Source organism: Oncorhynchus keta, chromosome 17, assembly GCF_023373465.1.
Source record: "Oncorhynchus keta strain PuntledgeMale-10-30-2019 chromosome 17, Oket_V2, whole genome shotgun sequence".
Classification (NCBI taxonomy): domain Eukaryota; kingdom Metazoa; phylum Chordata; class Actinopteri; order Salmoniformes; family Salmonidae; genus Oncorhynchus; species Oncorhynchus keta.
Genome location: NC_068437.1, coordinates 14,911,112 through 14,938,194, shown reverse-complemented (window position 1 = coordinate 14,938,194; position 27,083 = coordinate 14,911,112). Strand labels below are relative to the sequence as shown.

The following is a 27,083-nucleotide window of genomic DNA, read 5'->3' as shown; positions in this document are numbered from 1 at the left end:
CTTGTATCTATTGAACACTTCGTGTACTTTTTTCTTGCATTTTGAATATGCTTACATTTTATATAATTTGTCAACCATATCCAAATAATACATACATTTTTTTGTCCATTCCAACATAAATTGTGTCAGGCATGATTATGGTCAGGTTATTGGAGTCCTCAATGGTCAAACTCTGGACGACGTTCTTGCATTTAAAAGCCAAGTACTGTGGCTGTTATTCAATATTATGACACCGTTGAAGTATAAGAGGACAGCATATCAAGAAAATCAGATATTATTTCTCAGAGTGGATGGCAAGTGGCAGCCAGAGAATGGCTCAAATGTTGGGGCTTCTCTCGACGGCTGCTTTGCCTTTACGGATCGCAGTAAAACCTTGTGTACGCAGTTCAGTGGTGTCGGCAAAGAATGTATCTGTGCAGCCCGTCTACCGTGGCTGTTCTGTCAGGGTAAGATTGTTTTATGTGATCATCCAGCCAACTGAAATTAGGTGTACGCTAATTAGCCATTCTAGTTAGCTAGTTCTATAACGTTACAGCATACAATCAATCCGTGGCTAGAACTGTTATGACTATCTGTGCCTCTTAACTAAACTCCGCAACAACAAAAAAAAGTCACTTTTTCAGGACCCTGTCGTTCAAAGATAATTCGTAAAAATCCAAATAACTTCACAGCTCTATATTTTAAAGGGTTTAAATACGGTTTCCCATGCTTGTTCAATGAACCATAAACAATTAATGAACATGCACCTGTGGAACGGTCGTTAAGACGCCAACATCTTACAGACGGTAGGCAATTAAGGTCACAGTTATGAAAACTTTGGACACTAAAGAGGACTTTCTTCTGACTCTGAAAAACACCAAAAGAAAGATGCCCAGGACTGCAGATGTGGCCAGGGCAATAACTTGTAATGTCTGTGCTGTGAGACGCCTAAGGCAGCGCTACAGAGAGACAGCATGGCCAGCTGATCGTCCTTGCAGTGGCAGACCACGTGTAACAACATCGGTACATCTGACCATCACAACTGCCTGAGTTACACCAGGAATGCACAATCCCTTCATCAGTGCTCAGACTGTCTGCAATAGGCTGAGAGAGGCTGGACTGAGGGCTTGTCTGGTGCATTATAACAGGCCTACAACACCGGCAGTGTCACCCATGGGCACAAATCCACTGTCGCTGGACCATACAGGACTGGCAAGAAGTGCTCTTTACTGATGAGTCGTGGTTTTGTCTCACCAGGGGTGATGGGTGGATTCGTGTTTGTCGTTGAAGGAATGAGTGTTACACCGAGGCCTGTATTCTGGATTGGGATTGCTTTGGAGGTGGAGAGTCCGTCATGGTCTGGGGCGGTGTGTCACAGCATCATCGGACTGGGCTTGTTGTCATTGCAGGTAATCTCAACCCTGTGTGTTACAGGGAAGACATCCTTCTCCCTCATGTGGTACCCTTCCTGCAGGCTCATCCTGACATGACCCTCCAGCATGACAATGCCACCAGCCATACTGCTCGTTCTGTGCGTGATTTCCTGCAAGACAGGAATGTCAGTGTTCTGTCTGGCCAGCGACGAGCCCGGATCTGCAAATCTGGTGCAGTCCATGAGGAGGAGATGCACTGCAGTACTTGGTGGCCACACCAGATACTGATTGCTACTTTTGATTTTTACCCCCCTTGTTCAGGGACACATTATTCCACTTCTGTTAGTCACATGTCTGAAACTTGTTCAATTTTTGTCTCAGTTGAATCTTTTGTGTAAATGTTTGTATGAACATATGTTAAGTTTGCTGAACATTAACAGTTGACAGTTTCTTTTTGTTGCTAAATTTAGCTAACATAGCTACTAACGTTACTAGGCAGTAGCTCAACTGACTAGCCAAGTAGCTAGCTAAACCAGCTATGATGACTCTAAATGCTTTCCTCTTCAGATTCTTGCACAAAATAAGTTGTCATCTCATGGATTATATTCATCTCATGGACTACTTTACTCTGAGCCTCCAAAAGGTAAGACCCAAGAGCTGTCTAAGAAATGTCCTGTGTTAGCTTCATGAACTATGCAGTCTAATGCAAATTCAGATCAACTTATCTTTTGATGTAAGCTCTCCATAAGGGACCTCTTACTCATAAAGATTGGTCTAAGCGTCGACCTAGGTTGCCCTGACTCCCCCTCCCAACCTAGATGGGTTCTATTAATCAACACTGGCTGGACCAATGTAATGCTATCATTCACTCTTGCTTGGCAAAGGGAAGGAATCACGTGGCAGGGGAGGCCGTCAAAGTGGCAGGAAAAGAGCAGGGGGAAATTGGTGGAGCCGCATGAAGAAGGTATGTGCTGTGGATGGTCTGTCTTACAGTATTGCTCCCTATCCCATTGCTTCCCAACCAGAGGTACTTGAAGACTCATGAGACTGTAGGCTAACTGCTAAAATGCACATGAGGGTGTACTCCAGGCAGAGCGAAATTCAGTTGGTGGCACAGTAACCAAAACCTTTTGGGAACCACTGCCCTATTCTGAGGGATGTTTACATCTACTCTTGATTTTTCTGTGGAACTGAATGCAGATACTTCAACATGGGACTTTTTAAAAATGATTTTTCTCCTATGCTGACCCTTTCCTCTGCCTTACTAGGGAGACATCCCATGGGATGAGAAGGAGTTCCGCGCCCTGGCAATGTTAGTAACTGGGATATCATCTGCCGCACTCTACAATCAGTTCAGTGACACAGCCAAGGAGATCACCTGGAAGGACTTTGTCCATCATTACCTTGGCAGAGGAATGGTAAGAACAAAATGAAACAATTCAGTGAGATTACTGTACATGGAAATGCATGCTGATTTTTAATATTCTTGATGTAATTGCTCAGTTACAGAACTTTTTGTTTCCATCGATTTGTCATGTTGGTATCTTTACAACTAGGCCTTCCTAAACAGTTTGTTCTCTTCACAGGTTGACCGTTTAGTGGTTGTCAACAAACAGTATGTGAGAGTCATTCCATTACCAGGAGCTGATGAGGTAGGTGGAAACGGACTATTCCCTGGATCTGAAACGGTGACAAACTTTAGACAATAGCATGATGACTCGCTTGATTTAGATTCACTCAGGATGAATCGTCTTTCAGTAGAATAGAGCAAACCAGATTTAAATGAAGGTAGTATTTTGTGGTTACATTGGAAGCTGCAGCCTTATCGACGAGGTTGACGTTATTGACATGTGTTGGTCTTTCCCCAGAGCCATGTGTGGTTTAACATCGGTAGTGTGGACACCTTCGAGAGGAACTTGGCGGCGGCTCACGATGAGCTGGGCGTGGAGTCCTCTCATAGGGCAGCTGTTGTGTACAGCTCAAACCGTAACTGGTGAGTTAATACACACACACGGGCTGCGCTATTAATCACATTTTAATAGAAATTGCAATATTGACATGCGCAATATTCATATCTCTGCGACTATTTTGAAACGCCACTTAGCCGTCTGTAACACCATTTTACATTGATTTACTTTTGATTTATTGCTCGAGTTGGTGCAGTTCTCTATCTCTCCTATTTTTGACACTTCCCAATCCCACACACACCAAGCCCCGTCCTCTGTCTCTTAAGTAGGCAGTTCCTCATGCTCGAGATTCACTCTGCATGCATTCACCAACATCATGCAGTCAACCTATTTTTAATTAAAAATTTTTTTTTTTTTTCTTCTAAACCGGGACAATGAGCATTTCCACTTCGATTCTTTAGACCTGCTCCAGAACTTTGATTAGTAAGTATTTTTCCAAACTTACCGCATTGGGCTTGATGTGTTTTAATGTGTAGTTCATACATGCAGAATCTCAAGTTTGAAAGTGACTTTTCTGAAAGCCATACTGGGGCATTTCCCCCACGTTGGGCCAGCCCCATAACAATTGGAGTTTCATCCAATGAGCTTCAGCCCCTCCATTTGCGTGACAGCTAGCAAGATGCACACGGCAGACTGAGGGGAAGCAATGACGTGGCAATGATCTGTATGTGATGTAGTACCCAATTTCTGGGGCCCACTTTTTGCTCATGAATGCTACACTGAACAAAAATATAAACACAACATGTAAAGTTTTGGTCCCCAAACACAAGCTGTTAAAAGTCCCAGGAATGTAAAAGTTTATCAAATTTTTTTTCTCTTAGTGAGCATTTCTCCTTTGCCAAGATCATCCATCTGACGGGTGTGGTATATCAAGAAGCTGATTAAACGGCATGATCATTACACGGGTGCACATTGTGCTGGGGACAATAAAGGGCCACTTTAAAATGTGCAGTTCAGTCACACAACACCATGCCACAGATGTCTCAAATTGAGGGAGTGAGCTATTTGCATGCTGACTGCAATAATGTCCACCAGAGCTGTTTGTAGAGAATTTAATATTAATTTCTCTACCATAAGCTGTCTGTTTTAGAAAATTTGGCAGTGCGTCCAATGGGCCTCCCAACCACAGACAATGTGTAATGCCAGTCCAGGACCTCTACATCCGGTTTCTTCACCTGCGGGATCGTCTGTAATAAAGCCCTTTTGTGGGGATGAACTCATTCTGATTGGCTGGGCCTGGCTCCCCAGTGGGTGGTCCTGGCTGGCAAGTGGGTGGGCCTACCCATTGTGGCTGCACCCCTGCCCAGTCATGTAAAATCCATAGATTAGTGCCTAACTTTTCAATTGACTGATTTTCTTATGAACTGTAACTCAATAAAATCTAATTGCTTCGTTTATATTTTTGTTCAGTATACTTTCAGAACTACTGGCTAAAGTATAAAAATACCAGAGAATCTCTTTTAATATAAATCAACATTTTCTATATTTTACTATTAGTTTGTAACTTGTTCTCTGCAAAATGCTAGTTGGTCTTTAGCAAGCTGCAAATGTGCCCCAAAAAAATGCTAATCTATAGCTAGCGGGCTAGCTAAATCCACTAATAGGGAAAATCCTGCTAGCAAACCTTTGCTCTAATACAGGCTGGTACCAGTGGTCGAGTATATCAGCATTTTTCGTTAAACATTTTTCTTAATCAGAGGAAAAGGCAAAGAATATTCTGTTTGTCTGAATGTACCCATCGATTTCAATCTAATTAGGGTTCCATGGCAACCAACTCTTAACTTTTTCATTTGTCATGCCAAACAAAAGTGCCCACTGTATTCCAACCATAAAATTTGAATGATTATGCTATGAACAGTTTGCCCAAGTGAGTTGATCTATAATCTCTAGTGAAATTGTAATCGCAATATTTGGTACAAAAATTGCAATTTGATTATTTGCCCATATCGTGCTGCCCTAACTTGTTTGTCTGTCCTTGGGGGAACCTACAAATTCCATTTAAATTGATTCTCAACCCCTTACCCTAATTGTAAACCTACACTAAAAATTGCATTTGTCCTCATGGGGATGTGGGATATGTCCCCACATTTTACTATTCTTGAGGGGATTTTGGGTACACACAAGGCTAGAAGAAAAATACTACACACACCTCAGCAATTCACCGGGCTAGACTCTTGCTCACCCCAAAATTAGAGGTAGACTTATGAGTCAAATTTCACATTCAAGCTGATGTTTTAACTGAGACATTTTATAATTTGTCCTCCTACAGGACATTATTAATGCACGTGATCCCCACCCTGGGGTTGATTGGTTTCCTGCTCTTTTCCCTGCGACGGAGACCAATGGGAGGTGGTGATTGGACCGGTAACACCCCATCCAGCATAAGGGAATCACCAGCGAAGATGATGGACAACATAAACACCAAGTTCAAGGATGTTGCCGGCTGTGAGGAGGCCAAGCTGGAGATCCTGGAGTTTGTTAACTTCCTGAAGAACCCCCAGCAGTACCTGAACCTGGGGGCCAAGATCCCAAAGGTAAGGGATGGGACAACTGCAGTCATACTAGTCCTGAAACACCTTTCAATGTAACGTCAAGGGAGAAAATGTGTTTTGATTTTAGATGTGGTATGATGACTTTTCACAACCCATCACAAGTGAATGTCCCTTTTTTTAGACTTTCATATCAGATACCGTTTCAGGTATTTTAAATCTCATATGTGTGTTCTCAGGGTGCTGTGCTCTCTGGACCTCCAGGCACAGGCAAGACCCTGCTGGCCAAAGCCACAGCAGGAGAAGCCAACGTCCCCTTCATCACAGTCAATGGCTCAGAGTTCCTGGAGATGTTTGTGGGTGTTGGGCCTGCCAGGGTGAGTACACAATAGAGCCAGAGGGAACACTTACAGCTGACTTCATAACATCCATTTCAAGTCAAATTATGCACATTTTAGATTATAGCTGAAAGTAGTTATAGCTAGCTAACCACAGGGATACATTTCAATCCATTTTACTGGAAATACTTTGCTTAGAGGCTGTGAATGAAGTTGTTTTAAGGACCTAGTATTGACAGTTTTCTCCCTGTAGGTGAGAGGTATGTTTACCTTGGCCCGGAAGAATGCCCCTTGTATCCTGTTCATAGATGAGATAGATGCGGTGGGCCGCAAGAGGGGTGGGGTAGATTTTGGGGGCCAGAGTGAGCTTGAGAACACTCTCAACCAGCTGCTAGTGGAGATGGATGGTAAGTATGGGTGAAAGTTTCCCCATCTAATATCACTATCATAATGTTTGTTAATCTGATATGTGTCCCCTGTTTGTTACTCCGTGATTTCATCTGTTATAAAGCTGTCATTGTCCACCATTACTCTAAATTGTTTACTTTGTGAACTGTAATGCATATACTGTAAGTTTCATTCCCTGGTATGTATCTTCTAGGGTTCGATACCAGCACTAACGTGGTTGTCCTGGCGGGTACCAACAGACCGGACATCTTGGATCCTGCACTCACGAGGCCTGGTAGATTTGACAGGCAGATATACATAGGTATGGAATCATAAAATTAAACTGGAGCTCAGGCAATTTCAGTGTTATGTCAACTTGCTGCATATTTGTATTGATATCTAATACCATTCGGTAAGACTATGTACACCTTACATAAGGACTTCATAACACATTTATAACCCATACATAACAATTTTAAAATCAGCGGACTATATGAGCGTTTCTTAATGTAATACATGTCCATGTTTCAGGCCCACCTGACATCAAAGGCAGAGCGTCCATCTTCAAAGTGCACTTACAGCCCATTAAACTGGACCCTGCTATGGCCAAAGACGGATTGGCCAGGAAGATGGCTGCCGCCACACCAGGCTTCACTGGCAAGTTGAGCTGCTCTGTGTGAGAAGATGCCATGTTGATTATCTTGACTTCTTTTAAAAACATCCTCTCGGTCTTCATCAGGAGCCGACATAGCTAACGTGTGCAATGAAGCTGCCCTAATCGCTGCTAGACACCTCAACCCACATGTGGAAGGAAAACACTTTGAGCAGGCCATCGACAGGGTCGTCGGCGGTGGGTACAATGTCTTCCAGCGCCTTCTCTTATTGGGTGGTCTCTGCTTTGTAAATGTTACATATTTAGGAAGATTGGGTGGGGATTCAATGGAAACTTCCATTATTTCTCTCTTGTTATCTCCCTGTAGGTCTTGAGAAGAAGACCCAGGTGCTGCAGCCCAATGAAAAGAAGACTGTAGCATACCATGAGGCTGGACATGCAATAGTGGGCTGGTTCTTGGAACATGCTGATCCACTGCTGAAGGTAATGCCCTATTTAAAGGCCTTGCTTTGTTTATTTGGTCGGGGATTGCCAAACGAATAAATAATATTACTATTAAAAAATGTTTTTGAGCACTGCATACTATAAACTCTGCAGCACCCTTCACTCATTTGTTGGTGTGAGTGAAGGCCAGCTGTTTGGCCTCTGACCTACTCATGAATCAATAAAAGGAGACCTGTGAGACTTCTTAAAGTCATTATACTGTCTGAGCTTACTAGATCCCTGTGAAGGTAGCAGTCTGCAGTGGCCTTTGTGTGGCAGTTGAGGTCATTTCATGATGTCCGTTTGTTTTGAAGCCTAGCCACAGTGTTGGGCTGTGATTTATTTAATACATGATTCAACCACATGTGGATACAGTGAGATGCTGTCATGAAAAGACATGGCATTTTTAAATTGTTACTGGAAATTTGAGCAGATAATAATTTCTCTTAATGTGATTTATTTTACGTACTATATTTTATCAATCAAATAAAAATATCAGCCAGGATCCAAATGACACTTTACTCTTTGTGCGTATCACCCATAGATATTAAATCACCTGCATGTGTAGGAGTGGGCCATTGCTCAAGGTTTTGATTTATCAGGATTCGCATTTGCCGACGCCAATGGCGACAAGTGGTCTTACTGGGTTCCTTCCATTAGGAAAATGTGGTGCCTGTCATTTGACTGGCAGCGTTTTAATTTACCGGATCCATATGCGTTGGTTGTGCAACCTGATTAGGGGGTCCTCACACGGTGCTCAGAATGCCAGAAATCACATGTTTAGTTTATTGGCGTTCATCTTAACAGAACATGCAACTCTGATTCGACCATGTGCGTCGTTCTTACCGAATTCCGATGTTAGAATACATAGGTGGCGCGAGCAAAAGGCTCGGACCCTTTCCCTAAAGTACATTTAATTAAATAGCCAAAATTAGAAACAAATTGCTATATTAGAAAGCATGATTTGGCCACAGGAACATTAGCTTAAAAAATAAGTTATGGCTTGTTTTAATTCGCATAGACTACGTTCGGGAAGGGGCCGCAATTTGTGAAAGCCAGAGACTCAGCCAGGGATATCGCAATAATTCAAAATACAGTCACGAAAGAAATGGCTATTGCTGTAAATAGAAGACATTGAAAAGACTCCAATATGTCTTAATATCAACTTAATTGAGTAGCGTGTCTTATTAGCACCAGCGGAGAACATCGGCCATATCCCCAGTAAGTGTGAATATTCATTGTCTTTATCATTGGGTAATTGCCATTTTTTTTTTATTTTATTTTTTTTACAATTTCTTCCAGGTTAGTTGGAAGTCACTGTATTTGTCTCTCCTTAGGCCCAGAGTTGGATAGCCTGTAACTTGTCATATTAGCAGAATATATTTTTAACGTCTCCAGTCATACAATGTAGTAGAATTGCATGAAATGTGTTGATGAAAGGACAACATTTTCCTGTGATATAGCCATGGCCTACTCCACTACTTTTTGCGAACAGTGATTATTAGCGTATCTTATATATATGTCTGCAAATGTGAGAATGCTTAATTATAAATGTGAATTTATTAGCTAACCCCGAACGTGAAACGCACGCACCGCCTAACTGTCCACATGTACTTTTCTTCAGCCAACAAGATGAGTAACGAACATCAAAATCACCAGCCTATATCTATCTACTATCCCCCATAGTAAAAGGTTTACCTAATGCTTGTCCTTCTGTGCCAGAATGAAATAGCCTATTCCAAACAGACTCTGTGACAGTTCTCTGATAGATCCCAAATTTATACAACCAGAAGGCTTATGGACTACATGCAGAAAACGTTAAAAAGCAATGAGTCTCATGCAACAGATCAAAATGTTGATAAACTATTATTTATTCACATAAGTGCAGAAATGAGCACAAGGCATTAGGCAACACCGGAATGTTCGTTCAGTAATGTAATTTGCGAGAAAACACCATTGTTACCTAGATGAAGAAATACATTGGAAATGTAGGAGGGAATATCTAAATATGAAACGACTAGGATTGTGCCTTTGGCTGCTGGAAAATGAAATGAAGGCTACTAGTTTCAATGGCGTATGGAAGGAAGTCTTTATAAATTGAAATAACTGCCTGCAGGTTTGGTAAAATTGTCTAGTCTACTTTGAAGCAAGGTAAGACGCCTCATATGTAATAAAACGTTAAGGTTTTAAACAATTAAGTACGTGTTTTCGATATGCATAGGTTTCCAGCTCATTGCAAAGTGGTGAAGCCTGCGCTAGTTGCCTGTGCACTTGAATGGGAAGCTCGCTTCAATGTACCATTTTTGAGGGAGAAAAATCGTGGAATTTTATTTATATATAATCTTTTTACATGTGATTGCCTTTAGAATTGTTGCGCAATGATGGGGCTTATTAAAGCACACGTTTCACTCCAGCATCAACAAACCGCTTTTAGAGCTGTATCAGCAGCTCTCACGCTACACGACTAGTGTTTCAATCAATGAATCGGTTAAAATGAAATATTTCTCAATGCGATTTTTTTTCCTCCTCCTACTGGACAATTGACCAGCTCCAATTGTATTTATCGGCTTTTCATTTTATTTTTTACAAAATCCGGCTTTTACCAGCTAACGGAAACACTGTCCGACACAAAGACATTAAAGACAAAATACTTGCATTTAAAAACACTGACATGTGCGCATCTATCAGTTAAACTTTCAGTACATGTCAGGAGGGAGAGACAGTTGGACGTTGCAGCAGCAGGTAGGCCTAGCCTATAAAGAACAAACTAGTAACTACGTAGCCAATTCAAAATATATATTGTACCTGCTAGTTAACATTGGTTTCATGTCTTGACCTCAACTTTCCAATAAGGCCATACAACGTTGATTTACATTTAGGAAAGATTCATTTTAAACTTATTTTTTTTAAACCAATGATTCACTTCCTCACAGTGAATTGAATCATGTGACTAACAGTAATTTTAGGGAAAAAGATTAGATGTAGCATTTCTCTTGCATTATGTGGCTTCAACTTGTTTTGCAGATATACTTCCAGTTGATTTGGGAATCCAATGTATGGAACATTACAACTCAATAGATGTTTGTCAGCCTGCAAAGTAAACACAATTGTATTTATTTAACCAGGCAAGTCAGTTAAGAACAAATTCTTATTGTCAATGACTGCCTGTGGGTTAACTGCCTGTTCAGGGGTAGAATGAGGGGTTTGAACTTGCAACCTTGTCCAACGCTTTAACCACTAGGCTACCCTGCCGCCCCAGAAAAGGTACATTTCCTGAAGATAATTTGTGGGCTTGCTTCAGCAGAATACAATTATTTGTAGCCTACCATAGCCATTTAATTTTCAATATATATTATACTTTGTGGGGCATTAAGTGCCTTGCACAACGAACAGAGATGGTACATGGGATCAGAGAGCACCCTACCTGTGTCGATATACTTTCATAGACGCTGCAAATTGTTGGTCATGGAAACTTGGTTAAGTCATGGAGAAGTCATAAAATTCCATCTGTCAAAATGTGTATGAACCCTGGATTTGTAAAGTGGATTTTCTTTCACTATTCTAATTCCGTGTGTTCCTCTTCTCTTCCTCTAGGTGTCCATCATTCCCAGAGGGAAGGGGTTAGGGTATGCCCACTACATTTCCAAGGAGCAGTACCTGTACACGCGGGAGCAGCTGTTAGACAGGATGTGTATGATGCTGGGAGGACGTGTGGCTGAACAGGTGTTCTTTGAGAAAATCACCACAGGAGCTCAGGACGACCTGAAGAAGGTCACCCAGTCAGCCTACGCACAGGTACTGCAAGGATCATCAACTAGATTAAGCCGCGGGACTTTTTTCTGGAGCGGATGGTCAAATTGACAGCAAGAAGCCCAAACAGATGTTTGACTAAAACATAATCATTTGAAACCTTCCTTACATTTTCTATCCTATCCCATCGCGTCTCTCTACTTGGGAACAGATGTCTTAAGTCAATCACTTGGCGCTTGTTTTCCTGACGTTTTTACAGTCATGTCCAACAATGTAAATTCCACACAAGGTTATCTATCTGGATTTCGCCTATCGGATAGGATTAAATGCGTAGAAATAGTAGTCTCCATTCAAGTCAATGATTCTTCTGTTCTATTCATTCCATTTCTATGCATTTAACCTGTTGCGACGAGCCATCCGGGATCGTCAATACAGCCTCAAGCTCATTACCATAACGCAACGTTAACTATTAATGAAAATCGCAAATGAAATGAAATCAATATGCTAGCTCTCAAGCTTAGATTTGTTAACACTGTCATCTCAGATTTTCAAAATTATGCTTCTCAACCATTGCAAAACAAGCATTTGTGTAACACTATTGATAGCTAGCGTAGCATTTAGTGTAGCATTTAGCGTTAGCGTTCAGGCAACATTTTCACAAAACAGAAACATTCAAATAAAATCATTTACCTTTGAAGAACAGATGTTTTCAATGAGGAGACTCTGTTAGATAGCAAATGTTCAGTTTTTACAAAAAGATTATTTGTGTTGACAAATCGCTCCGTTTTCTTCACATTTGGGTAAGAAAAAAGAGAAATATTAAGTCATTAAAACGCGAACTTTTTTTCCAAATTAACTCCATAATATCGACAAACATGGCAAACTATGTTTAGAATCAATCAAGGTGTTTTTCACATATCTATCGATGATAAATCCTTTGTGGCAGGTGACTTTCTCTTCTGAAGAAATGGAACGCACATGGACCTAGAGGTTATGCAATAATTTCGACAGGACACCGGGCGGACCCCTGGTAAATGTAGTCTCATATGGTCAATCTTCCAATGATATGCTTACAAATACGTCACAATGCTGCAGACATCTTGGACGAACGGCAGAGATCATGAGCTCATTCACGGCACATTCACAGCCATATAAGGAGATGATAGAAAAACAGAGCTTCAAAAATTCTGCTCATTTCCTGTTTGAGTTTCCTCTTGGTTTCGCCTGTAGCATGAGTTCCGTGGCACTCACAGATATCTTTGCAGTTTTGAAAACGTCAGTGTTTTCTTTCCAAAGCTGCCAATTATATGCATTAGTCGCATCTTTTCGTGACAAAATATTGCGCTTAAAACGGGCACGTCTTTTTATCCAATAATGACATGGCGCCCCCATAGGTTGAAGAGGTTAATATCGTATAGGTGAAACCTAGATGACTTTTGAAAAACTGTGCCTAGAGCTTTTTAAATGACAACCCTAGATAGTCAAAAAAGCAATGGTCACGATTCAACAATGTTGATTTGGGAAGTGTTGCTTCGTCATAGTACCTGTTCTATTTATGATTTCCACACACACACATCACTTCTGCCCTCCAGGTAGTGCAGTTCGGGATGAGTGAGAAGGTAGGCCATGTGTCGTTTGACCTGGGGGAGATTGCGATGAATAAACCTTACAGCGAGGCCACGGCAGAGCTCATAGACCAGGAGGTCCGAGACCTGGTGGACAGCGCCTACCAGAGGACCATGGAGCTCATTATGGACAAGAGGGAGTGTGTGGACATGGTGAGACTTGCATTGACCTACATGAACATCATGTCGTTCCAAGGTTTTCAGAGTACTCTTTATGCTATCTTATCAAGGGTACACCATCTAAACTCAGCAGAAAAAGTGACGCCCTCAAACTCAACTGTTTATTTTCAGCAAACTTAACATATGTTCATACACATTTATACAAGATTCAACAACAAACTGAACAAGTTCCACAGACATGTGACTAACATAAATGTAATGTGTCCCTTAACCTCTCTAGGGTATGTGGAACATTAGCATCCCACTTGGCCAACATCCAGTGAGATTGCAGAGCGCCAAATTCAAATAGAAATACTCATTAGAAAAACTCGTTTAAAGATGAACTTCTTGTGAACCCAACCACTGTCAGATTTCAAAAATGCTTTACGGTGAAAGCATACCTTACAATTATTTGAGAACATAGCCCAGCAGACAAATCCATTACAAACAGTAACCAGCAAAGTATAAGAGTTACACAAGTCAGAAATAGAGAATTAATCCCTTACCTTTGTTCTTCATGTTTGTACTCGGAAGACATTCATTTATTCAGTAAATGTTCCTTTTGTTCGATAACCTCTTTTGTTTGCGTTTTCAGATATAAAGAGACTTTCTTCAGTAATCCACAGGCTCAAACGTAGTCTCAACAGGCAGACAAAATCCAAATGTATCCGTAAAGTACATAAACATGCCAAACAATGATTATATTCAACCCTTGGGTTGATTTTAGCCTAAATGATCTACAATATTTCAACTGGACAATAACATCGTCAATATAAAAGCTAAACAAGAAAGGCAATCTCTCTGGTCGCGCGCATGAATAACCTCTGACACGGCAGGGTCCACTCATTCAGACTGCTCTTACTCCCTAATTTTTCAGAATACAAGCCTGAAACAATTTCTCAAGACAAGACATCTAGTGGAAGGCATATAACTGCAATTTGAGTCCTAAGTCAATGGCTATTGTAATGGCATTGAATAGAAAACGACAACAAAAAATTCCTACTTCCTGAATTAATTTCTCAGGTTGTCACCTGCCAAATCAGTTCTGTTACTCAGACATTATTTTAACAGTTTTTGAAATGTTTGCGTTTTCTATCCAAATCTACTAATTATATTATATGCATATCCTATCTTCTGGGCCTGAGTAGAAGGCAGTTTAATTGGTATGTTTTTCATCCAAAATTCCAAATGCTGCCCCCTACCTTAGAAGTTAACAAAGGGGGAGGTCCATGTCTGTTCTGGCCACCAGCTGTGTTTAGTACTGCAGTGCATCTCCTCCTCATGGACTGCACCAGATTTGCCAGTCCTTGCTGTGAGATGTTACCCCAGTCTTCCACCAAGGCACCTGCAAGTTCCTGGACATTTCTAGGGGGATTGGCCCTCACCCGCCGGGCCAACGGGTCCCAGACGTGCTCAATCGGATTGAGATCCGGGCTCTTCACTGGCCATGGCAGAACACTGACATTCCTGTCTTGCGGGAAATCACGCACAGAATGAGCGGTATTGCTGGTGGCATTCTGAAGCTGAAGGGTCATGTCAGGATGAGCCTGCAGGAAGGGTACAACATGAGGGAGGAGGTTGTCTTCCCTGTCACGCACAGCGTTGAGATTGCCTGCAAAGACAACGAGCTCAGTCCGATGATGCTGTGACACAACTCCCCAGACCATGACGGACCATCCACCTCCAAATCGACCCTGCTCCAGAGTACAGGCCTTGGTCTAACGCTCATTCCTTTGACGACAAACGCGAAACCGACCTTCACCCCTGAGACACAACTGGGACTCGTCAGTGAAGAGAACTCTTTGCCAGTCCCGTCTGGTCCAGCGACAGTGGGTTTGTGCCCATAGGTGATGTTGTTGCCTGAGATGTCTGGTGAGGACCTGCCTTACTACAACAGGCCTACAAGCCCTCCGTCCAGCCTCTGTCTATTGTGGACAGTGAGCTCTAATGGAAGGATTGTGTGTTCCTGGTGTAACTCGGGCAGTTGCCATCCTGTACCTGTCCCGCAGGTATGATGTTCAGCTGTACCGATCCTGTGCAGGTGTTACACATGGTCTGCCACTGCGAGGACGATCAGCTGCCCGTCCTGTCTCCCTATAGCGCTGTCTTAGGCATGTACGGATTTGGCCATTTATTGCCCTGGCCACATCTGCAGTCCTCATGTCTCCTTGCAGCATGCTTAAGGCATGTTCACACCAATGAGCAGGGACCCCCGGGATTTTTTTTTTTTTTCAGTCAGTAGAAAGGCCTCATTAGTGTCCTAAGTTTTCATAACTGTGAGCTTAATTACCTACTGCCTGTTAGTGTCTTAATGACCATTCCACAGGTGCATGTTTATTAATTGTTTATGGTTCTTTGAATAAGCATGGGAAACTGTTTTTAAACCCTTTACAATATAGATCTGTGAAGCTATTTGGATTTTTATGAATTCTTTGAAATGTGTATATATATTATTTTCTGAGCTAAAACAACCTAGTAGTCCCTAGAGCTGCTCTTTGGCTCTGTCATTCCTGATGTTTCATGAATGTCACTGAGCTCACTGCAACATTACTGTTCTTTTCCTCTCTCCCCAGGTGGGGAAGTATCTCCTAGCGAAGGAGGTCCTGTACAAGGCGGAGCTGCTGGAGCTGCTGGGGCCACGGCCGTTTAAGGAGAAGCTGACATATGAGGAGTTTGTGGAGGGGACTGGCAGTTTTGAAGAGGACACCAGCCTGCCAGAGGGCCTGAAGGACTGGAACCAGGATAGTGAATGGAGCTGAGGAGCCTGCCCCAGTTGAGGAGCCTACCCCAGTTAAGGAGAAACGGGACCAATAGGCAGGACATCCAGTGACTGGCGACCTCTTAACCTAAAACCTGTCTCAGCACAACACGCATCACTTCAATCATGTAGCCTAGGCAGAAGGGAAATGGGCACTGAATATTTTTTCCTCAAATGTTTTATGAGATTGGAGAACATATTTGGAGTGATTTTAGACTCTTACTCCATACTGAATCTTCCCAGATCCTTGATATTCTTTGTCTGCCCTTATGGACTGCCCTCAATTCAAACCACAGATTTTTGAATGGGGTTCAAGTCCGGATACTGACTGAGTTGGCCATGTCAAAATGTTTTTTTTTCTTTTGTGGGCTTGGGGTTATTTGATGTGTGCTTGGGGTTATTGTCTTGCTGGAAGATCCACTTGTGGCCAAATTCAAGCCTCCTGGCAGAGGCAACCAGGTTTTTGGCTAAAATGTCCTGGTACTGAGTGAATTTCACTGCACCATTGACCTTTAATATTTTACACAAGGTATGGGTTTCATTCTTTTGACACCAAAGCACCACGGGTGTGCGTGGCCAAACAGCCTCAGTATTTTTCTTTTCTCATCTTTTATCAAGGGTGCCTATAATTTTGGACCTGACTGGACATCTGCACCATAAGACCAGATTGTTTTGATATGTTCAGCTATTTATTTAAAAAGGGACTTCCTCCCTGTAAAATGAAATTCACAACTGTATTTGTTTCCTTCCCTCAAATGAAGGCTACATTTCTAATCTTGTTCCTCTTTATCTACCAATGACAGTTACTGGTTATGAAAGATGCACTGCTTAGAGTATTAATATCGTAGTTCATCAAAATGCCAGAAATGTACTTCTTTAGATGTGTGGAAATTTGCCCTGCCTCCATCTCTCAGGCTTGCAATCGTAGGGTGTGAAAGCTTAAAGGGATACTTCAGGATTTTGGCAATGGAGCCCTTAATTTAGTTTCCAGAGTTGGATAAATCGTCTGATTGCAGTTTGAAGAAAGTTGCTAACTAGCATTAGTGCAATGCCTGGAAGTCTGCTAGTAGATCCCATAGACTTCCAGTCATTGCACTAATGCTAGTTAGCATTGGCTCACAAAACTATAACTTCTTTCATACTGGATGCAGAGACATATATGGTGTCCGTGAGTTCATCAGACTCCAGCGACGTAGACAAAGGGCTTCATTGTTCAAAATCCCAAAGTATCCCTTTGACCACAAATTATAACTGACTATGCTCAGCGAGTTTGTTTTTAAGGATGCTATGCTGCTCCAGGAGAGTGCTGTTGAAAAATGTACAGTAGCGCACATCTCCTACAGAATTATAAACAATTTGCTACCTCACTTCAAAGCGACGTATTAAACTCAATTGCCTTCGTATAGGTTTGTGAATTTCCTGTCAGTACTACAAATGTTTCCATTTTAACTGATCAGCACGAAGATTCCTAATAGTTTATAATTATTGATTTAATACTCCAGTATTGTAAATGTTTGCATAAAATGTATGTGTAGTTGCTGGTTTTGGATTGTGCACTTACCACTTTAACAGGCAAATTTACCTTATGTTCTCCAATTACTGGGGGACAGAAAGTAGTTGTCCATTTGGATTCAAAATAAGATGTTGTGTATGAAGGCAATGGGTATACTACCATGTATAAAGCATGTTTTTGTTTCCTCTGCTTGCTGCCACCAACCATCTGCTTGTAATTTCAACTTTTAATGTTACTTTCAATAAACTGTTTGCATTTGATTTTGATTGCATTTGTGATAACGTTTTAGTGTAGGTATTCATTTGAAGCTGTAAGGGGTTAAGCACAATGATGGAGTAACACTTTCAATCTCAAAGTACTTTTCAGTGCATGTTCTGAGACACTAATGGAAAAGTAAGTTTATATTCATTGTCATAAAGCAACACCCATGGCATCTCACATGTAGTCCTCACAATTTCCAGTGCATTTGGAAATTATTCAAACCCTTTGACTTTTTCCACGTTATGTTACAGCCTTATCTTAAATTTGATTGGATATGCCCTATAATGACAAGGCAAAAACAGGTTTGTAGAACTGTATGGAAATGTGATAAGTATTCAGACCCTTCACTCAGTACTTTGAAGTACCTTTGGCAATGATTACACCCTTGTCGTCTTGGGTATGACGCTACTACCTTGGCACATGTATTTGGAGTTTCTCCCATTCTATGCAGATCCTCTCGAGCTCTGTCAGGTTGGATGGGGAGCATTGCTGCAATTTTATTTTTTATTTTTTTGGATCTCCACAGATGTTCTATCGGGCTCTGGCTGGGTCACTCAAGGGCATTCAGACTTGTCCCAAAGTCACTTGCGTTGTCTTGGCTGTGCTTGGGGTCATTGTCTTGTTGGAAGGTTAACCTTCGTCACCTCTGAGGTCCAGAGCGCTCTGGAGCAGGTCTTCATCAGATGTCTAGGCACTTTAGTGCGTTCATCTTTCCTTCTGGAAGGTTCTCCCATCACCACAGAGGAACTGTGGAACTCTGTCAGAGTGACCATCAGGTTTTTGGTCACCAACCTGACCAAGGGCCTTCTCCCCTGATTGCTCAGTTTGGCTGAGTGGCCAGCTCTATAGGAAGAGTTTGTTTCCAAACTACTTCCATTTAAGAATGATGGAGGCCACTGTTCTTGAGGACCTTCAATGCTGCAGACATGTTTTTGTTCCTTTCCCCAGATCTGTGCCTCGACACAATCCTGTCTTGGAGCTCTACGGACAATTCCTTGGACCTCATGGCTTGGTTTTTGCTCTGACATGCACTGCCAACTGTGGGACAGGTGTGTGCCTTTCCAAACCATGTCCAATCAATTGAACTCCAATCGAGTTGTAGAAACATCTCAAGCATGATCATGGAAACAGGATGCACCTGTGCTCAATTTCGAGGTTCATAGCTAAGGGTCTGAATACTTGTAAATAAGGTATTTCTGTTTAAGAAATGTTATGCATTATGGGTATTGTGATGAGGAAAAAGTTTTATTTAATCAATTTTAGAATAAGGCTGTAATGTAACAAAATGTGGAAAATGTCAAGTGGTCGAAATACTTTCAGAAGGCACTGTATGTACATCCTTTGAAAATGTGATTCACGCATTGAAATACGTCATGGGTCCATACTTGCAAACAGCAGGTTTAAACTGGACCTCTGTCTCAAATTGCACACCAGCCAATTTAAATCGCCAACGTAGTTGGACGTGATCCAACATTTGTTCATGAATGTGCACTTAACAGAAGTCCAACGGCTCTGATAATCAAAGCAACTAGATAACATGCAATTGACTGACTGATTATATACAATTGAAGTCGACAGATTACATACACTTTGGTTGGAGTCATTAAAACTTGTTTTTCAACCTCCACAAATTTCTTGTTAACAAACTATAGTTTTGGCAAGTCGGTTAGGATATCTACTTTGTGCATGACACAAGTAATTTTCCCAACAATTGTTTACAGACAGATTATTTCACCTAGAGATGTCTCCTAGAGATGAATGTACTTTGGTGTGAAAAGTGCAAGTCAACCCCAGAACAACAGCAAAGGACCTTGTGAAGATGCTGGAGGAAACAGGTACAAAAGTATTTTTATCCACAGTACAATGAGTCCAATATCGTAACCTGAAAGGCTGCTCAGCAAGGAAGAAGCGACTGCTCCAAACCGCCATAAAAAAAGCCACAAAGATCGTACTTTTGGAGAAATGCCCTCTGGTCTGATGAAAAAAAAAAACTGTTTGGCCATAATGACCATTGTTAAGTTTGGAGGAAAAAGGGGGAGGCTTGCAAGCCAGAGAACACCATCCCAAACGTGACGCACGGGGTGGAAGCATCGTGTTGTTAGGGGTGCTTTGCTGCAGGAGGGGCTGGTGCACTTCACAAAATATATGGCATCATGAGGAATGGAATTTATGTGAATATATTGAAGCAACATCTCAAGACATCAGGAAGTTAAAGCTTGGTCGCAAATGTGTCTTCCAAATGGACAATGACCCAAAGCATACTTCCAAAGTTGTGGCAAAATGGCTTAAGGACAACAAAGTCAAGGTATTGGAGTGGCCATCACAAAGCACTGACCTCAATCCCATAGACAATTTGTGGGCAGAACTGAAAAAGCGTGTTCGAGCAAGGAGGCCTACAAACCTAACTCAGTTACACCAGCTCTGTTAGGAGAAATGGGCCAAAATTCACCCAATTTATTGTGGAAAGCTTGTGGAAGGCTACCCGAAACATTTGACCCAAGTTAAACAATTTAAAGGCAATGCTACCAAATACTAAATGAGTGTATGTAAACTTCTGACCCACTGGGAATGATGTGATGAAAGAAATAAAAGCTGAAATAAATAATTCTCTCTACTATTATCCTGACATTTCACATTCCTAAAATGAAGTGTGATCCTAAAACAGGGAATTTTTGCTCGGATTAAATGTCAGGAATTGCGAAAAACTGAGTTTAAGTTTATTTGGCTAAGGTGTATGTAAACTTCCGACTTCAACTGTAGCTGAAAGTGTAGAGCGTCTACTCTAGATCTTCATTTTCCAATCCCACATGACCCCCCCCCCTTTTAAAATATAGCATTACATTTATTGTGCTAGTGTGTTGAGAAGTGAAGTGCAGCCAACAGCAAAATGAAGATTAAGAACAAAGAAGCTACGTCTTTCTTCAGCAAACACTGTTCTGGCCTAATAATCATATTGGCTGTATTACATCGAGGTATACACCTAAATGTAACCCTACAACATTTCATAAGCATTTTTTATAATCTACTTGGTCACATGTGTTATTTGACTCGACGACCTCAAATAAAACCTCATCCCAAGGAGAATTCGAACTCACAGTGGTTGTTTGTCACTGTCTCTGGGCCTTAGTGGATAATGCCACCAATTAGTAATAGCAGGAAAGGGTAAAGTAGAGCTATTTGACATGGCCACAAGCTTCTTAATCTTTTATTTTACTGTACAAATATAAACTTACATGTTGTATAATCCTCATATGCCTTTATTGCTGTCAAATCACATTAATATGTGTGAAATGGAGAGGCAAATTTAGTCATATATGTCAACATGTGCCTTTTGGATTTAGTATCTAGTAGGCTAGTCAAGGGTGCATCATACAATATTGTAGGGACACGACACTTTGCAGACCTCGTGGAACAAAAGTAAACCCTGAAATTGGATGTTAAAAATATCCCTAATTTTAAGAAATTCCTTTGGCTGGTGGCTATAAAGTCTAAGATCTTTGATAGGCTGATGCAGAATTTGTTACAGAAGATAATCACTGTCAGCTGGTAAGTAAGCATAGGGTTAAAGTGTGCGAGGGGACCAGCTACAATGTAGCATTTGTGTTGATTTGGCACTCCAGCGTCAATAGATTACCCATCCCCCAACACTGTCAACCAAGAGTCAAGACTAAACCAATTAACTTTGGTGGTGTGTGTGGTTTTGTTTTATTCTTAAAGATGTCGCACAAACCAGAAATAAATGCAACAATATGTCCGTAAACTATATATTCACGATATTATGAATTAATTGTGGTTTATTTGGTAGCATTTCGTAGTGTGACGGATTTTACTAATTGCATTTAATACTGTACAAAGTTAGAGGTGCGCTATTTGATAGATTCCCCCGCTCTCCCTACCCCGGGCTTCCAGTGAGGAGACCTGAGATCAACCTACCCCGCCCCATCTCGTACTTCTGAGTGGGAGACCTTCCCAGGCAGTAAGTAGCCTGCTTAGCTCACAAACTAGAATCAGGGTGCCCACTCCGACAAGGTTAATTGACTCACAGTCCCACATGATATCATTGACGTGACGTGCAAATGAGCGATAGAAAACCAATTGCGCAAATGTCACCATTCCGAAATTGTTTGTGCGGGTGCCCCGTGCCGCCCCCGGCGGCTGTCCATGTCGCCTATACCTAAATCCGTCACTGCTTGTAATGATTTCACAGGGGAAGAATTTGGCAGAAGTGAGCCAATAACCACTAGCATAAGAATTTCAGGTCCCACCTACCGCCGTTGTGCCATTGAGCAAGGCGCATAACCCTTAACGCTGCTCTGTGGCTAACCCTCTGCTGCTGCTCCCAGCTTTTGTGTGTGAGTGTGTGTTGTCTAGAGGGGTTGGGAATAAAATAAGACAGCAAAAAAGACACATTTCTGATTCACATTTGACAATAGGTCATTGTTGTTAAACAGTTTCCCACTTTCGTAAAGCTTCAAGCATACCAGTATCATGAACTACACTACATGACCAGAAGTATGTGGACACCTGCTCGTCGAACATCTCATTCCAAAATCATGGGCATTAATGTGGAGTTGGTGCCCTCTGAGGCTAACAGCCTCCACTCTTCTGGGAAGGCTTTCCACTAGATGTTGGAACATTGCTGCAGGCACTGATGTTGGGCGATTAGGCCTGATTCGCAGTCGCCGTTCCAATTCATCCCATAGGTGTTTGATGTTTGAACCATGAAAAACAGCCAAAGACCATAATTCCTCCTCTACAAAACTTTACAATTGGCATTATGCATTCGGGCAGGTAGCGTTCTCCTGGAATCCACCAAACCCAGATTTGTCGACCAGATGGTGAAGCACGATTCATCACTCCAGAGAGCACGTTTCCACTGCTCCAGAGTCCAATGGCAGTGAGCTTCACACCACTCCAGCCAATGCTTAGCATTGCGCATGTTGATCTTAGGCTTGTGTGTGGCTGCTCAGCCATGGACACCCATTTTCATGAAACTCAGTTATTGTGCTGAAGTTGCTTCCAGAGGCAGTTTAGAACTTGATAGTGAGTGCTGCAACTGACAAGGACAGACAACTTTTACGTGCTACGCACTTCGGCGATCCCATTCTGAGCTTGAGTGGCCTACCACTTTACCGCTGAATTTTCGTTGCTCCTAGACGTTTCCACTTCACAATAACAGCATTTACAGTTGACTGGGGCAGCTCTAGCAGGGCAAAAAGTTGACGAACTGACTCATTTGGGAGGTGGCAGCCTATGACAGTGCCATGTTGAAAGTGACGGAGCTCTTCAGTACGGGCCATTCTACTGACAATGTTTGTCTATGGAGATTGCATGGCTGTGTGCACAATTTTATACACCCGTCAGCAACGGCTGTGGTTGAAAGAGCGGCAGCTACTAATTTGAAAGGGTGTCCACATACTTTTTATATGTAGGGTCTACGAGACTAGCCTCTGACTTATGGTTTATTTATTTTACCTTTATTTAACTAGGCAAGTCAGTTAAGAACAAATTCTTATTTTCAATGACGGCCTAGGAACAGTGGGTTAACTGCCTGTTCAGGGGCAGAACGACAGATTTGTACCTTGTCAGCTCAAGGGTTTGAACTTGCAACCATTCAGGTTGCTAGTACACTGCTCTAACCACTAGGCTACCCTGCCGCCCCATGGTAAGGGAATGGTCACCAGCATGTTCCCGGTCTAAGCACGAATGTACATTATTTATTGCAAATGTTCATCAAGTATACCACAAAAATATGAATATTCCTATTTCATAGCACACAGTTTTGGTACAGTAGTTCATTTCAACATAAAAAAAGAGTTTTAATACAATACAATAATGTTACTGTGTATAAAAATCTGATGGATTGTCCAGCAGAGGGCAGGGTTCCTGTCCTACCATATCAGTGTCTCCATGAAAATAACAGTCTCTCATTGCTTCGCATTTCCACAAGTTCATATCCCATGGCTCATGCAAAAGAGTCCCAAGCAAAGAAATGTAGCTTTTGTTTGGACTGTTGAGTCTCTTTCTCTCTCTCATTGTGGGAAAAGGAGTCTTACTAGAAAATTGCCCTCGCTCCGGAATTGACTTTAACTACTGTATTGGTAGGTCCTTTATGTAGTTAAAGGTCTTTTATAAAATAATAAAATATACAAAAAGGAAATGTGAACGGCCATAAGAGAGGTGGAGCCTTGTTATGTCCATCTTCAGAGGGCCAATGAAGTGGCCAGAGAAGTCAAGAAGATGGCCACCGATAGGCTGATCTCTGAAGCTCCTCCACAGTCCTTGGCATTTTCCTACAATCAGCAACAAGATAGAAACATTTCAAAATGAATTGCTAAAATACAATAAAAAAATAAAAAACTTGCTAGTGAAACCTTTTAACAAAAACCACACCTCGCCAAACAAGCTGAAATTTCAGGCGGTCTTTTCAAACAGCTCTTACACACTAAAAGTGCATTATCATAATAATTATTTCAACCTCATCGTGTGGAAATATATATAAAACACAGGTTAATTATGTTTTTGACTGCACTGCCCCTTTAAGTGATTTTATCTTGTGTTGATGAAGGTTGAGCACCTAATTTGTCCACTCCCAGTTCTACAGACTTTGTAAGAGGTTTTGAAAATCAAGAGTTGCACTGTTAAGAGTTTACTGTGCATTTTGCAGTAAGTTAATGGCAGTTTGTCAACAGGAAGTTCATGTTTATTTTCAATAATATACTCTCAACTTGCTGCACGTAGTTATTGTAAAATTGACAGTTACTGTGGCTGACCTCGGTCATGCTCACTGACCTGATGGTGTGGCAGCAAGATCCGTTTTCGGGCAACCAAGGCTGAGTCCCAAGTGTACTCATCACTAATAATCTCAGGAGTTGTCAACTAATGTTAAGCTATATCTTGTAATCAGAAAAGTTTACATTAGCTTACCTACAGCTGGATGCCAGTTAGGGACTGCAAAATGCACAGCAACTTCCAGGCAACTAACTGCTATTAAGTTACTGTGAAATGCATAGTAACGTTTTGACACTGCAAATCTTTTACTGTCACATTATCTTACATAGATCACAGAACTGACAGTATTAATGGAGGTGCTCAAACTTTGTCAACATACCCATCAACCACTTAAACTGGTACAACCCTTCAGTAAGTTGCCGTTGTTTACCGTACTTTCAGTGCAACCAGTTTCCTGTAGTGTACTGTCAAATCTTCACAACCATCACAGCAGTAAATAACCTTTCCTGATAGGCACATTTATTTTTTACACATATCACCCTTACCCCTGACAAAGAACCCCTCAAGACCTTTTGAGCATACTGCTTTATATTGATTGACACAATCTACTTGGACGACGCATCTCTGTGAATTTCATACCATTTCAAATGTAACAAACACTTCCCTATTTTAATTTCAACATGCCTGCTATGCTAACCCTGTAGTCAATGACAGTAATCAACTCAATATTACACAATGAGGAGGGGAGAGGGCTGACCTTAGGATGATAGGCGTGACAGGAGTTTGGGCGCCGGCGGACTTTCTGAGATTTCATCCTGTTACACTTGACTGATGCGTTGTATTTGACCTCCTTGGGCTCCAGGGTGATGGAGGAGTACTGGCGGGAGCAGTCACAGTCCGCCTGGACCACCATCAACACCAGGTTACTTTCAGGAACCGCCTGCACCACAAACATCCTGGAACACAACACATTCCGTTAACGTTACATTCCGGAACACAAGTTCAGTTAAACAAGATTCAGTTCCATTCGGGAATACAAAAGACTCAGTTCAGATAATTGCAGGTAGGTATCATGGCCATAAGAGGGCGCCACCACAGTGGAGTTGATTGTCTTGTGGAGGTTCTTACTTCTGACAACGGCCACATTTGATGAGGCTGTTGGTTTCTCTGATGGAGGAATCGTACACGAAGCCAGGATACTCTGTGTCACACGGCTGCAGCGCGTCAACCTTCTTGGCTTTATGGGCTAATGAGGATAAAGTCAGCATTAATGTAATTTTTGTTTGTTTCAAAGAAATGCATACACACACACACACACACCCTCACATACAGTACGTACACCCGCCCACATCTACAGGCACCCGTCTACTCACATGTATGGTAGCCAGCCTTGGCTGTGTTTTGGGAATCACAGTGGAGAGGAGATGGATGGTGCACCGTTCACGATGGACCACAGACAGATGAACATGGCAATGGGAGCGGCATACAGTCAAATGATGACCATGGGTGAGAAAATGGGATGGGAGACAGCATTTGGATGAGAGACAATGACATGTCAATGAGACAAAGACATTCAGACATTGTATGAAAACTGCAGGATGATTCAGCAAGGGAATATGAAAGCACAAACATGTATTCATTTGAAAGTGACTCTCCCGTCACTGGTATGCATGCAAACATCCTCTTTGCGATGGTCTTTGTCACATAAAGTATTAAGAGCATGACTTACCGTCTACAATGTAATCCGAGTGCCACAACCCACAGAAGTTGAACTCCATTAAGAACCTGTAAAGAAGTAGAGTTGTTGGGTTTTTTAAAACTATGAATTTCTCCCAAAATCAGCCCAAAAAGTGCATCTCATACTTACATCAACATGTGAGAAAAGAACCATTTGATCACTGCCGCAAGGCCGTAGAAAGGCTATAGGAAGGAGAGATGGAGATACGGAGAGAGAGAGAACGACAGAGACAGAGAGAAAACTACAGGTAAGTCAGGTGAAAGAGAGCAAGAAGAGAGCATCTGCTAAGTTACCATATTATTCAATCAGCAGATGAGATTTTATAATGACTTGCATCATAAGCCATTAGTAGAGCATTTAGAATTAATGTTCATGATTTGCTGGATTTTTGTTAATCGTTATAACTATATTTATTATTGTTAGTGAGCAATTGATTCAAGATCAGTAAATAAAGTTACATACTGTATATGTGCTCCTAATAATTGAATGGGTAAACGCATCCAATGTTTCAACTTGTAGTGCCTTCTTCATGGTTGAGGAATTGATAAAGCAATTGAAAAACTTGCTTATATGGCTTGACTTACACTGAGCAGAGGCCGAGCACTACTGGAATGACTGTGTCCTGATCTACACATACCCTGGTAGTCATACAGCGACACCCTGTTGCACAAACACACAACAATTAGGTAGTTAGGGGTTATACAACATTGCGCAATAGGTTCAATCAATGGTATAATATGTCCAACATAATGTAGCTTCTCTTACTGCTTGAACATGCCTGACGTGATCAACGCTGTCATCACAGACCCATCCACTTCCCCAAAGAAACGTCCGACCTGTAGTGACGACAACAATATCTAAGATCTAAGTCACCCCAGAGCTTAATCATTATGCAAAGATACATCACCTCAGAGTCAG

The 27,083-nt window shown here is 41.8% G+C and overlaps 2 protein-coding genes across 3 annotated transcripts in view; one reads left to right on the top strand and one right to left on the bottom strand.

Moving 5' to 3' along the window:
- The first annotated feature begins 158 nt into the window (after positions 1-158).
- LOC118396494 (AFG3-like protein 1) lies at positions 159-17,694 on the top strand. Of its 2 annotated transcripts, XM_052465523.1 has the most exons (17): positions 159-446; positions 1,237-1,388; positions 1,920-1,995; positions 2,237-2,316; positions 2,621-2,770; positions 2,939-3,004; positions 3,221-3,345; positions 5,589-5,853; positions 6,048-6,185; positions 6,400-6,553; positions 6,748-6,855; positions 7,065-7,190; positions 7,273-7,383; positions 7,514-7,629; positions 11,224-11,424; positions 12,972-13,157; positions 15,737-17,694. In XM_052465523.1, exons 1-17 carry the CDS (start codon positions 227-229, stop codon positions 15,920-15,922), a joined length of 2,460 nt encoding a protein of 819 aa, XP_052321483.1. In that variant the 5' UTR covers positions 159-226; the 3' UTR covers positions 15,923-17,694. The 2 variants fall into 2 exon arrangements, with proteins under 2 accessions (XP_052321483.1, XP_035646632.2); XM_035790739.2 differs by lacking the exon at positions 1,237-1,388 and having other exon boundaries at positions 303-446.
- Positions 17,695-23,383: 5,689 nt separating this feature from the next.
- The window catches only part of LOC118396491 (voltage-dependent calcium channel subunit alpha-2/delta-4-like), a 72,471-nt gene continuing 68,771 nt past the window's right edge, over positions 23,384-27,083 (bottom strand). The window contains exons 29-36 of the mRNA XM_035790735.2: positions 26,931-27,001; positions 26,750-26,825; positions 26,295-26,347; positions 26,157-26,212; positions 25,801-25,821; positions 25,556-25,673; positions 25,185-25,383; positions 23,384-23,988 (exon numbers count right to left, since the gene is read on the bottom strand). Coding sequence (XP_035646628.2) covers positions 23,899-23,988; positions 25,185-25,383; positions 25,556-25,673; positions 25,801-25,821; positions 26,157-26,212; positions 26,295-26,347; positions 26,750-26,825; positions 26,931-27,001 — 684 coding nt within the window. The 3' untranslated portion in view covers positions 23,384-23,898. The remainder of the gene's footprint in view (positions 23,989-25,184; positions 25,384-25,555; positions 25,674-25,800; positions 25,822-26,156; positions 26,213-26,294; positions 26,348-26,749; positions 26,826-26,930; positions 27,002-27,083) is intronic.